Raw genomic sequence first — 16,391 nt, forward strand, 5'->3', positions numbered from 1 at the left:
GTCACTTGGAAAACAGATTCAGTGTATTTGGATCAAACTTTAAAAGTTTTGATGTTTTCAGCCTTGTGTACCTGCAAAGTGCACCTGTCTCAGTAGTTACAACACAAGCATTTCTCCCCCAGGTAAAATGCATTTTGAAAACCCGCTATAACCTTTTAAAAATATGACAATGCCTCTGGTCTTTTTTTTAATCATAATGTTTTTTTAATCTATATGTGAATATGGATCGGAAGCAATCCATTCACTTAATGTTAGTGCAGTAGCATCTCCTACTCTTATCTGGAGCCTTGAGCAAGCAGGCAGGTTAATAACAGAAGAGAAACGAAGGACGATGAGGAGGACTTTTACTGGAAAGTCTCCACAAGAAAGCTGTCAGCGACTCGGTGATGTTAAGGTAATAAGGTAAGTTAAGGTAAAAAAGCTTCTGGGACACAGCTGAAGGCATGATTACTGCAAACTATCTCAAAATGGGAAATAATCACTGCTGGAATATGTGCCAAAGAACGAAGGGGGGGGAAAAGGCAGATACTGATGCAAAAAAATCACTCGTTTGTCAAATATTCCGCTTCATCTCCAATTTCAAGCATGCCCCTCCTCCCGGCTTTTATCCCAGACTTTATGAGGGAGTGTTAAGGTTAAAAGGTTAATAGGGATGATTATAAAAAGATTAAAATCAACTGAAACAGGGGCATAAAGTTCTTTCATCATAGCCATTCTATTGAAGAACACAGATGATGAGCTTCAGTTTGTCGTTGCACTTTTTCCCTATACTATACTCACACTGCATCTTTTTTTCCTGTTGCCATACTTTCATTTCTATCTATTTGTACACATAAAAGAACACAGCTTCGTTGCTTTTACGCACAAACCCTGATCTTCTTGCATCTACTGTACACTGCTGTTGCAGCCTATAATTTATGGACTGTGCATGATGATTAGGAGCCTGATTCCTTTGCGGTTCTAATGTTTTTTTTTTCTGCTGTTAGCTTTTCTCTTTTAGGTTCCCTGTCTGAACTTTTTATTTTTGAAGTTGTAGCCAGCAAAGGTATCCCCTCATTGATGGAAATAATTGGGGAGCGGTGCATTTTAATGAGTGTGCGCCCAGTGCTGAGCTGGAGCAGCTGGATCAGAGTGAGCTCCCTCACCGGCTGCCTACTGTACATATAAAAGGATGCCGGGTCCGCGATTGTTGGGAACAGCCAGTGAAAGCTTGGAAAAAAGAATCCAGATGGAATGAGCTGTTTTCTGAAACTGTGAATAGTAACATATTATGAGTCATTGATTTTCACTGTTTGGTGCCAAGCCGGGGAGGGGGACCGCATGTCCACTGGAGGAATATGTTCCTTTGAAGGGCCGGTACAATCAGAGATGGGATGACAAGCCCATTTAATTAGTATGTTCAAAATTAGGGCATGCTTAGTCCCCACACACAGTGTGCCTGCACACCACATCGACTACAAAGGGCAATTATGTCATCCAGCACTTAATGATGGCATGATGGAAGCGATCGATCGAAGGCTGCAGAGAGGGTGCTTGATAAGGCAACTGCCAGATACTGTTGAATACATCAAACACACCACAAGCAGAATGCTGCAATCCATACTCAGCATCAATATTTCTGCTTTGGTCTCAGCTGAGGGGAAGAATGAATCTCACTGAAAACATATGTAGTGGAAGTGTGGGGAAGTGGAAGTGGATATCTAATAACTCTGCTGTCCGTCTCCGAGCTGCGTATGGAAATAAAGTTTGTTTTTTTCCATTTATCGAGCGCTGCTTATTGTGTTGTCTATCCTTTCGGTTACACCGAGGGAGTGAGTCCTGCATGTGGTGAAAGAACTGAAAGTCTGTGTTTCGATCATTTCTAGCTCCGTCGGTTTGTCCTTGGTCACTACTAGAGGAGCTTTGCATTCACAGTTCAAAACAGTATCTTACACACAGACTCTAAATTCATTCTCAGTCTGCAACAAGCTGTTTTAACTCCTCTTGTTACAGTAGGTGGACTTTCTTCTGATTGGCTGCCAGACAGTTTAACCTTCTGTACCCTGTACTCACAGGAAGGAGGTCAACGTAACCAAGATTCAAACTCTTGGTGACCCGATGGAGTCATGACAATACCCCATTGGCTTTTAATGGCTAAGGTTAAAAAATATGAAACTGAGTCTTTAGATCAGCTTCACAGGGGTTACTTGCCATTCACTGACCTCCTTACTTGAAACTAATGTCTTATATGTATCTTATACTTCCATGAAAACAATAAGTCCACTTCAGTTGCATTCAGTATATTGCATTTTTCAGCGGAGTCCTGCAATTCCACACAAGACATCAACCCAGCTCCAATGGCAATCAGCCTAACTCTTCCCTGTTTCACAGTAAAAGCATTTAATTGGCTTTTATTGTGAACCTGTGTCCGATTAGTCAACCAGATGTTGCCGTCCTCGCTAGTCAAGTCGAGTCCAGTCAAAAACATTAATTATTCAGCTGGTTCTACGTAGCAACCCGTCACCAGCCAGCAGCATCCCTCCGTCTGTGACGGGAAGTTATAAACAAACAAGGTGAAACGTGACGTGTTTGCTGTGTTAGAGGACAGTGAGATCTGATCACCTTCTGTACAGGTGCAAGAATGCTAGCTTTGAAAGAAAGAAAGTTATTGGTGTAAGCACTGCTAACATTAGTTGATCCTTATTCTTAACCTTTATCCAATTCAGAGCTAGAGCCACGGTCACGAGTCTGATGTTGGGCTCTAATGTTAGCCACACTCAGAAAACTGTCAAAAAAATAGTCAAAAAAGCATGAACAGAATGTTACATACAAAGTGTTTTTTTTTTAACTTATTTCTCTAAATTCACCGTGCATGTTCTTTAACCTCCTAAGACCCAAACTCTTCCATGTCATGCATTTTTAATTTCTCTTTGATATTTGGGGTGATTGGCACCTGATGAATGTAAAAACAAAGAATTACCAGATTTTTTTTTTTTTTAGACAATTTTTGTTTCTGAGAAAAACGAGATCCACATATGAGCATATTTGTTTAAAATTTCAATAGAACAGTGGCAGTATAATGTCCTCGTAGATCTGGGCTTATGCTGGGCTTATGCTGGGCTTACACTGTGATTTTTGGCTCATTTTGAGACGATTTTTCAGTTGTGCGACCGTTTTGGTGATCGGCCCGAGTTTCGCCTTCATCGTGTGTCGTGCATCATGTAGTATACGTGGGGTAATGAGAAGCGATTAACACCTCACGACCAGCTCCCGATCATCAATTGCTTGGTCACGACCGTCGTGAGGAGGTCACCGCAGCTTCTTACACTGCACATGTGCAAACACATAAATGTCGGTGAAAAAGACGGCGCAGCACAGCAGTGCAGCGTGTGATCTGGACACAAGCGATGGAGGCACAACTTGTAGAACTTTGGAAAGCTCATCCGAGCCTTTTCGATGTGGCCTCACAAAATTATCACGACACAACAACCGTGAAAATAATTGGATGGACATTGCTGCTCAATCACAGCTGCCTGATCAATGTTTTTCAATAGCAATTTAGCAAAGTTGATGGTGGTGGTGGTGTGTCTGTGTGAGTGAAAGACAGAGAGGGAGAGCGAGCGACAGATTTTCCGTTATAACCTTCATGTTATGGACGCACAGTGTGAACACTCAGGTCGCATCAGGGCATCGGGCCGCATAGTGTGAGACCCTGCATCGTGACCTGCGAAATAATTCTAACCCCTGCGAGTCAATCGTGCAGTTTGAGCAGAAGCTGAATAACACGAAAAAGATCGCAGTGTTTGCCCAGCTTAAGTGGATATCAGGCCCTTGTAGAGCAAAATGTAGCATTTTGGTCTAGACAACCCAAAATGTGATTTTGGTTGCCAGGTCCTAGCAGGTTAAAGAAAAAGTACAAAACACTTCTAAGTAAATTCTTGAATTTGAAAAGTTTTTAGCCAATTCTTTAAAAGATTTTTTTTTAAAAGTTCCTGCTAAACAAAATGAATAAAATACCCTGAGATTAAGTTTGTTTGACTACACACACAAAAAAAATCCTTAAAAAGTCTCCAACAAGAACAAATTATGTTAGAGATGTCAAGGTTATAAATTGTGTAAAAAAAAAAAAAGTCCTTTATGATTTTAAGGTGATAATTCTATTCATTATAATTCAGTTTTACTTCAGTTTCTTTCTATAGCACTGCTTCACCACAACATGCACCTTTAGGCTTTTAATTAGGTGATGCCAATAACAGTGAAAGCTTGCAATCATAAGAAATCATAATGCTGTTGAGTATGAAAGCTGAATTTTATGAATGTGTTTTATTTGTTATATTATGTTTGATTTTCCTGTTGTGCTTGTGTAATGTATTACAAAAAGTAAAAAAGTAAAGGTTATAAGTTGAACTGTATTAATATCTCATCTTTTATTAGTTTTAGGGCACTTTTAGGAGAAAATTTACACAATGTTTGCACAGCGCACACAGTCACAGCTGAGATATTGCTAGTCTTGTGCACACATAATATAAATATATAAATATAAAATACAAAGTAATGCATATAGCATGAGTGAAGTCGTTGTGCAGCCTGTGCATGCACGCCTCTCATGTCAACAAGATTTTACTGTAAATAAACATGTATTTTAAAGCATTTCTCTAGTGGAAAATATGCAGAATATATTTCCCAGAATTTTTTCCTGGTTTGTGTCTGCAGGGCTGCCTCTGAGGAAGCCTGAGGCTCATATAGTTCTCCACCAATCACAGAGTTATTGCAGCCTGACAGGCGAAACCCAGGGCAAAAAGATAACAAAGCAGCGCCTGTTGCTTATGATTCTTGCTGCTGTAAAAGCTGCAACATAATAACCATGTCAGTATTTCTATCAAGCTGCTTTCATAATCTTGAAGACACAATTTGGATTTTTTTGGCGAATAAATCAAAGTGAAAGTGTTAAAACTGCTCATGTGATTCCATAAAACCTCCCCATAGAGAGTGCCTGACCTTCCTCAGCAAAATGACACCCTCCTGTGTGCTCCTATTGGTGGTGATCTCAAACATCCCAGGCCCATCGCTCCCAATAATCCGGTAGTCCATCTCCGCATTCTGGCCGATATCCGCGTCCATGGCTCGGATCACTCCCACCGCAGACCCAACCTCGATGGACTCGGGTACCCTGAACTCATAGAGGGCTGCAAAGAGTTTATGAGATGAAAAGATTTTGTTAATCGGAGCAACACTGAAGCTGTTCAGAAAAAAAAAAGAGAAAGCTTGAAAGTGTGTGTGTGTGGCAGTAGGACTGCAAAAACCAAGGCCATGCCCTTGGTGTTTCTTTTCATGCCAGATTTCAATTTTTTTCCCACACAAAGATGCAATTCATATAAGTGGTGAATTAGCGCCTCTTTTTTAAGATCTCCTCAAGTCTAATCGAAAAGCAATTACAAAACCCCTAAAACGTACCCCGGGATCGATTTAAAAAAAACCGCACACACACACACAGTCACACACGACGCGCCGGACACAAAAGAAGCAAGCGCCACCCCTGACAGCCCGACGAGCGTCATAACGTGAGTATTTTTTACGGCCTTGTTAGTGAAAAAAGAAAGAGTGTAAGTGGGTGAGTCAGAGAGCAGGAATACAAGAGAGCAGGTCAGGGAGAAAGTGAGTCAGAACCAATCAGAGAGCAGCAGTGTAAGAGCCAGCCGAGGAGGGAGAGCGTGTCAGAAGGAGTGTTGGATTTAGTGCTGCTACATTTGTAGATTAGCTGCGGAAAGACATCTCATATGTGCCGAAACATATTTCAGCTCCAAAACAGACGTTTGGCCTTTCACGTAGGTTGCTACGAGCCGTATTGACTCACCACTTCAAGTTTAGGATGTAACATAAATTCTGGGCCAATTTGCTCAACATAAATTAATTGCCTCTTCTTCTTCTCCCTCCCCCCACCCACACTTATTTTCTGAGATGATTTCTGGGTTTGAAGGGGGATAAATTGATGGCTGCCTGTCGGCCGCAGCGGCCTCGGTTGCATCTCGTATGCTTAAATAAATAGCTGGACTGCGGGAGGGGAGCGAGGGTGATATACACACAGCCTGCGGAGACAAACAGCAGTGACACACTAATAAAACATGCTGACAGTGTTTTGGCAACGCCTGAGTCGGCAGGTCTCTGTGACGCTGACACTTGCCTCCAAACACACACACACACACACTGCACCACTAGAAGGTTTCCCTGGGCTAACAGGTATTTAGCATTGGGTGGAAAAGAAGAGGCATCACTCCGGCAGACAACAATGATATCGCTTCCTGACACTCTACCTCCTCTGGGTGTCCCATTACAATATCTCTTCCTCTTTCTTCCTCTTTCAATCTACCCGCGACCCCCACCCCTCCACCCCCCTCGCCTCTATCACAGGCTGTCTTTCTGCCGTCCGCTTCACTCTTCCTCTTTCTTCCCCTTTCTTCCCCCCTCCTGTCACCTTCGCCATCCCCGTCGTATCCGTCTCCCTCCCTCCCTCCTCTCGCTCTTCATTCATTGGTGGAGGGGTTTGAAATGACAGCAGCTGCAACCCCACCACCACTCCCACCACCCCCGGAGCTGGTGGGAGTTCCGCAGGCGCGTGTTTGCCTTGCATTTCGCGGCTGTGCGCACGCGTCACCCACCGTACAGTGAAACGCGTGGGGGGAGCAAGGGACACGACAACATCGGTAATCTGTCAATCTGATCTGGCTCCCTTCGCCATTTATTTGCCAGATGCAACGAGAGCAAAGAGGGAGGGAGAGGAAGAACGGGAGAGAGTATGTGAAAAGAGAGTACGTAAGGAGTAAAGAGGAGTGAGTGATTGATGAGTGCGAGTGTAACAAAAAAGAGGAGAAAAATGCACCAAGGACAGTTTGAGCACTAAATTGAGAACAGTGGTTTTATGGAGTAAAAAGGCAGCAGAAGACTTAATAGCAAGAGATAGACAAAGAGAGAGGAAGAGCAGGGGAGATAAAACCCAGTGAATGTACTCTCTTCATTTAATAGGGATTACAGGGCTGATCTGATGCACTTTGCAGGACCCTTCGCTCTGTCATATGGCTCTATATTTAATTATTCGCTGCCTTTAAGAGGCCCGCCTTAGTTGCACAAAACCCAGAGCTCCCTGCAATAATCCAAATTCATTTTGAAACTGACACCAGATGGGGGCTGCCGGCCTGGCATCGGCTCACACTGACAAGTGGTTCTCATGAGCTGAGGATTGGTCACTGTGTGTGTGCATGCACAAGTCCACCAGAAGGGCTGTACTCACTCTTGGTGAAGCGTGGTGGGTTGTCGTTCACGTCTGAGAGGGTGATGCTGACCGTTGTGGTTCCTGAGAGCCCGCCCATCTGTCCGGCCATGTCTTTAGCCTGGATCACAACCTGGTAGTTTTCTTTGACTTCCCTGTCCATGCCAGGCAGAGCTGTCTTGATCAGGCCTGAGGAGAGAAAAAAAACCCCAACAACCAAAAAATTTAGATTTACAAAGAGAATAGCGTGCATTTGATCAGAGCAGGCAATCTGTAGCTTCATCCAACTCATTATTTTCTGTTTTCCTCTGATTATCTGTTATTTTATGACATTAAAATCAGTCCAGCTTTGATTTTAAAAAACTAGGGGGAATCAGGAAGACAATAATAACGCAAAAATCTGGATGAAAATCAGAGTTTTAAAAATGCTCCAAACTCTAAAAAGTTTACCCACTTATGTTTATTTGCTTAGACAGAAACGAGTCGCTGCTGCATAATCAGCAGCTCGTTTGCCCATTTTCCTCTTCACCGTCTATAACTGAAAGCATTTTCTGAGGTGCGCTCGGTACAAGAGGACCCAGTGACCTCGTTCACCCTTCAACTCCGGTCACTACTCACTTTTACGGCTTTTACAGCAAACTTTTGACAGAGTGGGAACATAACATCAGAGCGAAAAGCAATTTAAACCTGCTCCTTTTTAATGACAGGGTTTTTTTGTGTGAGAAAATCTGCAAAAATACATAAATTGACATGCTCTATTCATGCAGTATTCCAGGTAATCGTACATGCTGGCACAGAGAGAAAAGAAAACAAGTATGAAAAGATAAAAGCATGCTCTCTAAAGTGTAGAATATGAACACTGAAGTAAAAATAATAAGCAGTTAGTAAATTGATTAATCAGTCACAAAACTGAACAATAGCTACATTAAATAGCCCCACACCACCAGCTGCAGCTACTTAGTTGTGATTGCAAAATTCGTTTTTTTCTACGCTAAGCAAACTATCATTAAAGAATGCTAAATTGCCAGAAACTGCAGTTCCTCTAGTGGCCACTTGAGGATGCTTTCTAAAGTGAGTCAATCCCCATAGACTCCCATGTTAAAATGCCTAACTTTACAGCAGAAATGATCATGTCTACCCTGCTACAAAATCCTTTTTATATCCCAACAGATAATACCTCCCTTTGTGACAGGTGCACTGTTAGATTTTCTTTAATATTTCTCCCATTTCCATTTAATTACTGCTTTAAGTTAGGAATGTTTCACGTGGCTTTGAGCTCTCCGTCAAGTCTCAGAACTGGACCTCTTCATTTTAATTGAGGTGTAGGTGCCTATTGAAGTAATTATCTGCAAAATCACATGGCAAGAAGTCTGTAAATGAGTAAAACTGTAGTATTTTAGCTGTATGCTACTATCACAAATGACAAGATATCTCTGTCTGTGCAATGAACCCATAAAGTCTATGAATCCACCTTGTTAAACAAGCTTGCTACTGTGGGCTGATAACTTGGAACTCAGATGTGGTCACTTCTGGCAACAACATAGCAGTGCAGCATTTACAAACTAATGAACACATGGCAATGCCTCAGTGCCTAAGTGTTAGCATTTTAGCAGCTATGACGTTGTTTTTTTTGGAATCAACTGTGAATGATAATTAGCAGCCAAAAGAAGAAAAGTACAAGAAGTGAAGACAGTTGGGTAAAAAATGCACCGAAAGCATAAACTCCCAAAACACTTGTTCTATGACTTGAAATCATGGATGCTAGCTTACATGCTACATGCACGCTTACATGCATAGATGCTAGTTAGATCTGTAGCTAGCACCCACAACTCGAAATATGCAAACATTATGCTTCAATAAAGTTCCAGCCAGTGACTTATAAATGAAATCCCTCCTGTACAGCTGTTATGAAGGTGCACCTTTCCTACAGAAGCCAAAATCAGGCTTCTACAAAGATGCTTTTAGAGTTGGGAATTTTAACATGAAAGTCCATGGAGAATGGCTCACTTTTGCAGCCAGTCTCAAGTGGCCACTTGAGACACACGCTGCCAAAAAGCCGGATGAACAGACTTAAAAACTAATTTTTTCTGACTGCCTTTGGCCTTTCAAATAACTCAGTGTGATTTAATGTGGTAAATGTACAACATGAGTAATAGATACAGTATGAACATGAGTAATAAATACTTTCTAAGGAGTACATTTGCTCTCACATGACAGAAAATAATGCGTCCACGGGTGAATTGGGTATATCTATAAATATATATCTTTAAATAAAGTACAGTTCTCACCTGAAACATATCTAAAAATAACAGCCTGAATCAGCTGTATTGAATTAATGATATTTCATCTCTTAGATTCATGCATCTACAGGCCAGATAATTAAACCACTAAGAACATTTTATTACTCAAAGGTCAGTGCTCTTGCTCAGCAGCATGGAGCTCAGCGGCCACCCAGGAGCACATTTTAGTGTCTGTGTTCTCATGATTTAACTGGTAAGTGGACCAAAGAGCCAACATACCAAAACCACGGCGTATTCCTTTAATTTCCTAAGTGTAGCATTTGCCTCCAAATGCAGTCGGCACCATTTATCTGCTCTTTTTTCTGAATTAACACTCTGTTAATGTTCAGCCTTTCAAGTGCCGTGCAGTTGCTTACTTCTCGGCTCTGACACCTCAGATCTCTAGTTTGGAGTCAGGACAGAGAGCGAGTGAAGCGGTAATTGGCAGCATATTCAAAAGGTGTGCTCCATCTCCCATCAGAGTCGGCCTTAAATCCTGTCTGCTATTACACGTTTGAATTTGAAGCATCATAAAAGAGGAGCAGGTGGAGGGGGGAGGCGGCGAGGAGAGACGCAGACAGACATAGCAGAACGGGAGAATGAAGATGAAAAAATAAATTTCACCCTAAATAAACTGTTCTGACAAACTTCAGCACTTTTCGGCAGAACTGATGATTCACCGCATATCAAACAATAAGGAAGAAGGAGCAGCTGATGTGGCGCATCGCTCACGCTCAGATCAGAGTGGCCTACGCTGTTCAGCAGGCCCTCCAACTTGCTCCTTTTGTTCCTCCCATACAATAACTCCCCCCCTCCCCAACTTCTAACAATGTACAATTTATCTCAGACGCAAGGAAACAGCGATCGTTTTGACGGTGTTGCAGGGAAGCAAGCAAAGGTATAGCATCTTTAGAAAAGCAGCATCTCGCTCGCTCTGCACCTCTGGCTACCTTTGTTATTGTTTAATGACTACAATGCACACAGAAGAGGAGGAGAGGAGAAACAAATCCTGCTTATAATGTGATGTCCAGGCATGTCTTTGTGTAAGAGGGGATGTCAGCTTACATACCACATGTGGGATAAACCATATTACTGTTAATCCCTCTGCTAATCTGCAAATGGCTTTTTTTGTCATTCTCCTTTTGTTTAAGCGGGGAAAAAAGGACACGAGCGGGATGAGTTCCAAAGCGCACATTAATGATTAAAAGTAGCAAGCGGTTACATTTTAGGGGTTGGTTATTTGCCATTCTCTCTGTCTACAAATCCCTCGCCACACATCAGCCTGCGAGGAGAAGGCTGCTGGTTAAAGGGAAAATCACTGCATTTATTTCAGGATTTATCCTCTGATAAATTGTTTTTAATTCACCTTCCCGCTGAAGCAGCGTTCCCTCAGCATGCCTGCGCCGTTTCTGTTTCGTTAGCCATTCGTTATCTTTCCCACAATGGCCACCCCCAGAAAGGAAGGTGTGAACTTGTTGCGCTGAGCCGTGGGTTACACACGTAGGTGGAGAGTGCAGTGGCTGCAGCATTGTTAGAGCAGCAGGATGAGAGGCTTCCTGCTCAAGAAAGAGCGAGGAGCTGTGCACATCAGTCAAAAAGCAGCGTCCTTCGGGGCTGCTGTGCATGCCGCTCTACTAAAGCTGCTCTCACTGAGGAGAAATTTGCTTTTTGTGTGACGGATTTCTCCTTCAAACTCTATAAAATTTTTGTTTAAAATAATAAAAAAAGACTACACTATACTTTTTGCTTATTTCTATGAAAAGCTTTCCTTTCATCTAACTTTTAAAGTTGATTTCTTTTATTAAAGTTACACTCTCTTCTCTCTTTGTGTGTGTGTTTTTTTTATTAACGTGTAAATTTATAAAGGAAAACTTGAATTAAAGCCAAACTTTAATTTAAGATCTACTGGTATTTTCCCACACAACCATCCTGTGGATTTACAGGGAATGGTCTGAAAAAGAAAAAAATATCCAGTGAGTGGCTGGGGGGGCGCGAAGATTTGCTGGAGGTCAAAGGAGAGTGACCAGACTGCTTTGGGCTGACAGGAAGTAGCTCAAATAACCAGAACCCATAGCGCACTGAACCGTGAAGCAGATGGGCTACAGCAGCAGAAGACCACACCGGTGTGCCACTCCCTTCACTTACAAACAGGAAATTGAGGCTACAGTTCCCACGGGTTCACCAAAGCTGGACAATGGGAGATCAGAAAAACGCTGCCTGGTCAGATGAGTCTTGGTTTGTGGTGCACGCCATGTCACAAAGCTCATCTCAAACTGGTTTCTCGAACATGATACTGTGGAGGTTGTACAACCTCCACAGTAACCGGCTCTCAATACAATGGGAGCTTCAACAAATCTGCAGCAACTGTGTGATGCTGTCGCGTCAATATGGCTCAAAATCTCCGAGTAATGTTTCCAGCAACTTGTTGAGTCTGTGCCACAAAGATTTGGAGTAGAAGGCAAACTTGGAACTAGCAAAGTGTACATACACACTGGAATCTATATGTTTATGAAACTTGTTAGAAAAAAAGAAAAGAATTATTATGATTTTTAAATAGTTACTTTATGCAATGAATATAATTTTTATATATGTCAAAGACTTCTATTGTGAAAGGAACGAACAGGAAGAAGTTCTTTTTGCATAAGGTTAGAAAAAACCCTTTGATTACAAAAAAACAACATGGCATCCCAAGATCTTGTCAATACAAAAAGTGACATCAGTCTGGTTACATGTCTGTCTTTCACAGACAGTCTGCAGGGTCAGAACACGAAACCCTCAGTGGGACAATTTTCACAGCCACAAATCTGTTTAATTGTTTGCTTTTTGGGGTTTTTTTAGCGCCAAACTATATCTAAACCAGACTGCCATCAACACATGGCTGTCAACATCAGATTTTCACTACACAGTGATCACAATCAAATAAATGAATGACGACACTGTGGCAGTGGATATCATAATATATGATGATAATATAATATATTATCATCATATATTATCTAACTTTTAAAGTTACATACTTTACAGTATAAAACATGTTCAAATTACTGTTGTTGTGAATATAAATAAACCTGAACTGAATTTAACTGAATTAAATTGGTATAACAACAAGCATTAAAATCAATATTGCACCCCTGCCGTTGCAGCTGCCGCAGGATAATGCAACATCCCAAATCTCAACACTCCACACATTTGCTAAAAATCCTTGAATTCAGTCCCTGCTGTGTGTGAGAAAGTGTCAGTGTTGAATCTTATATTTCAGGTAAAAGTATAAAAAGGCTAGATTTTCAGAGATGAAGGACAAGAAATTCTTCCCTGTCAAAGCAAAGGTGAGAGTTAATTAGCTAATTTTTGGTAGCTACCTAACTTTGATCCATCAGTCTAAAATTTCAGGGTCGCCATGGTCAGCTTTCTAGGTCACCTGTGACAAGGCAGTAACATTTTAAAAAGGTTATATGACATAAACCTAATTAAAAACTTATTTCCAAAGTTATTTAAAAGAACTCAGCACCAAGAACCAGAGTCAGGGGAAGAAGGAGATTGCTACAATTTGACCACTTTTTGATTCCATGACGTGGTTAGAGGAGTGTGTTTAAATAGGATCCAACATGCAATGAACAAGCACAGTGGTGTTGCTAGTCGATTTACCAACTATCTGACATCAGCTGGGATAAAAATAACTGGCTGTGGCACCAGTAGAGCTTACTAGATTGAGCAGGTGACCCACATGCCGAAAGGCTAGTGCGGGGGGGCCTGGGTTAGAGTCTGACCCGGGCCACATCCTGCTTTCCTGTCTACTCTACAGCCCTGTGAAAAATAAAGGCTAAAAGGAGGTCTAAAATAAATCTAAAAAAACCCCAAAAAACAGTTTGAACGCATAGGAAAGACTCATTCTGTCCAAAAGCTGTATATAAAACAGATATAGTAAACTTTTAGTTAGTTTTAGCCCCTTAAACCTTATGCTGAGCATTTTTGCCATTGAAATGTTAGCTGTTTGAAAACATATGTGCAGGGTGGTGCTCTATTTGTGGGCATAACATGTCACAAAGAGAGGCAGCAGTGGGTATCACCACACTTTCCCCCCTAACCTTTTACATATTTAAGTTTATGAAGGACATAATAAGGAAAAGCTCCGCCTACTTAAAAAAAATAAATAAACGGCTTTTAGCAAAGTTTTGTGATGGTGAATTTACGGGGCTCTCCGATAACATATCAACTAAGATCCATCAAACATTTGTGTTCAGGCGTCTGTACCGAGATGATGTGGGAATGATGCTCTGAATCCTTAACCCTTTAAGACCTACCACAGAACCAAGTCCGCCAGAGCTTATATTATATTTTTACATGTTGTAGTGCCATTTTTGGGAGCATTTCAAGTTGCTATACATCAATACAACCATTATAGCCCAAATTTTAATAATATGTATGCATTAAGTGCATAGTAATTACATACATTTCAAAAAAGTGCAATAAACTACAAAAAAATTTAAAATCGTTTTTGTTTTTTTAACATATATTTCTAGATAGAGAAATTTAAGAGGCTTATCCCTCAAAACTGCAAATACAAAAAAGTTGCACAAAATAGTTTCCCATCACAGGAAATTTATTTTGAGTGACTTTATAGTTTTATTTTTACACTGCAGGAAAAACGAAAATAAATATTATGATGCAAATTTGCAAAAAACAGCATATGCATCAAAATAAACTATTTCCAGCAGTGCAATATGAGTCATAAAGTCAAACATAACTTTTAAAAACACCAGTATAGGCTCATAAGGCCCTGAAGGCAAAAAACTACATTTCCGCAAAATGACGTCACTTCCGGTTTCGCGGGCATGCGATAGTTCACGATGCTGGACATAGGAAGTGTTACAAACAGCTGCAGCGGCAAAGCGTGTTTCTGGAATATTATATTACGCTCTTCACGGCTTTAAAAGGTTAAGAGTCGCCCCCTACTGGTCACTGAATATTACAAAATAAGTAGGTGGAAAAAAAATGGATAAAAATATTTAGACTGATTGCTTGACAACCTGACTGACTGACAGCAGACAACCTGAGTTGTCTGCTGTGAACTGCGTGTAATAATGTCTTTGTCTAAAAGAGATAGCGATACAAAGACATCTTTATCTATCTACTGGAGGCATTGGGATTATTTTCAGGTGAGGTTTCTTCTTTTTTTGCATTTTACTAAACACTGACCTGTTTCTGGATCCACGGAGAAGTACGGCTGGCCCTCCAGGATGCTGTAGACCACTTTGGCGCTGTTCCCGTACGTGGCGTCATCGGCGTCTGTGGCTGTCACCTGAATTACTGAGGTGCCTGCGGGTAGGAAGATTCATGACAATGATTTAGATCAACTCTTCAATACTGCTGAAAATTGCCTGCTGGATAATTGGTTAAGCTGATGCACCTTCTGATGAGGTGTCGGATCCTCTTCTAATCACGCCCATGCAGAATGTGACGGATCATTTCTGTCCCTTTGCGTTACCCAAACCAATCTTTATTCCTCGGCCACTTATACCCTTATACATGATTGATTTTTGCAGGTAATCAATAACTCCTAATGTATTTTTCTAAGTATATCTCTCTAAGCATGCCAGCAGCACCTATACTGGCTCTCTGCAAGCCCCGAGAAGCCTATTAGCGTATCCACAGATCTGGAGTGTCTGAGAAGCCAAATATCTGATAGCAGGCGAACGACTGTGATCCATTTTCTCTTCCAGAAAGGCTGAGGCCCTATTTCAGTAGAACAAAGGGAAACGGTTAGCCAAGTGCTACCTCCCAAATGGCGCCTTGCGGGGCCAAGTGTTGCCTCATTAAATGCAGAAGAAAATTAATTGAGTAGAAATATTTAATGGCAAAGTGGTATAAATATAGAATTGTGCAATACAATGGGATAACGACCTCATGAAACTTCTGTAATTTGATGTCAGCAGAGATCAGTGTGGGGTGAGACCAGAGTTTCCCTCCTTTAAAACCCATGTGATTTGTATGGATGAAGGATGTTGTAGAAATAAAAAAAAAAAACAGACAGAAAAAGACCACGGCTGTCTGATTTGCTGTAAGTGACAGTTCGGGAGGATTCTTGAGCAAGTTCACCGAACCTTGATCGCTAATACCTTTAACTAGGGAATTAGACTCAAAGAGGCTTTTCTGACATGGCGGCTTTTAGAAAATATCACTGATCCACATCAGCCATCTCATCGGCAACTTTAAGCTTTCGAGACAAGAATTTTCTGACAAACAACTCAGGAATAATCACGGTTTTTTGTGCAGGGGGAGTAAATTACCCCCAACTGCAATCATTCACTTGTCAAAGGGAGGAGCGCGTCAAAATCTTGAGAGTCCGAGCGAAGGATGTCAGAGCCGTGAGACTATAATAAAACTCAAAGTGTCACATTTAAAGGGGCAGTGTCTCAAGGCAGTCACTCGTGAACACATGCTCTGCCAAGCGGTGACATCACACCTCGGTTGTTGCCATGGGCACCCGTGCTGCCCTTAGATAAGTGCCGGCCTCTCTCTTGGGGTTGCTGAACCAAGTGACAACTCTGTCACATGTCTGGGCTGCAAGACCAACGTCCCTCAGTCCCAGAAGCACGGCAGCAGCAGCAGCACAACATATAGTTCACCCCGTGTTTGCGTGCAAGTATTGATGACTTTTTTTCCCTATTGTTTATCTATATTCATGAGGCTGCTGTGTGCTTTTAGGCTGGAGCCAAAGTGCACCGTGAATTATTTCATTTGCTGTTTGAATAACAAGCAGAAAGGACGGCGCAAAAGCAGCGAATGGTGCCGTGCGGCGTCTAAGGAAGTGGCAGTGCAGAATCCACAATTATTCACTGTGATGACACAGCTGACAATGTCGGTAATTA

At 41.7% G+C, this 16,391-nt stretch overlaps 1 protein-coding gene across 3 annotated transcripts in view; it reads right to left on the reverse strand.

Annotated features, from left to right (window-relative positions):
• LOC102309753 (cadherin-10) overlaps positions 1-16,391 on the reverse strand; it is a 73,680-nt gene that overhangs the window by 19,319 nt on the left and 37,970 nt on the right. For all 3 annotated transcript variants that reach the window (XM_005932082.3, XM_014336727.2, XM_042223095.1), the window contains exons 4-6: positions 14,719-14,838; positions 7,265-7,432; positions 4,978-5,165 (exon numbers count right to left, since the gene is read on the reverse strand). In XM_005932082.3, coding sequence (XP_005932144.1) covers positions 4,978-5,165; positions 7,265-7,432; positions 14,719-14,838 — 476 coding nt within the window. The remainder of the gene's footprint in view (positions 1-4,977; positions 5,166-7,264; positions 7,433-14,718; positions 14,839-16,391) is intronic.

The sequence above is a fragment of the Haplochromis burtoni genome, unplaced genomic scaffold (genome assembly GCF_018398535.1).
Source record: "Haplochromis burtoni strain Fernald_Lab_line unplaced genomic scaffold, NCSU_Asbu1 Contig_101, whole genome shotgun sequence".
NCBI lineage: Eukaryota > Metazoa > Chordata > Actinopteri > Cichliformes > Cichlidae > Haplochromis > Haplochromis burtoni.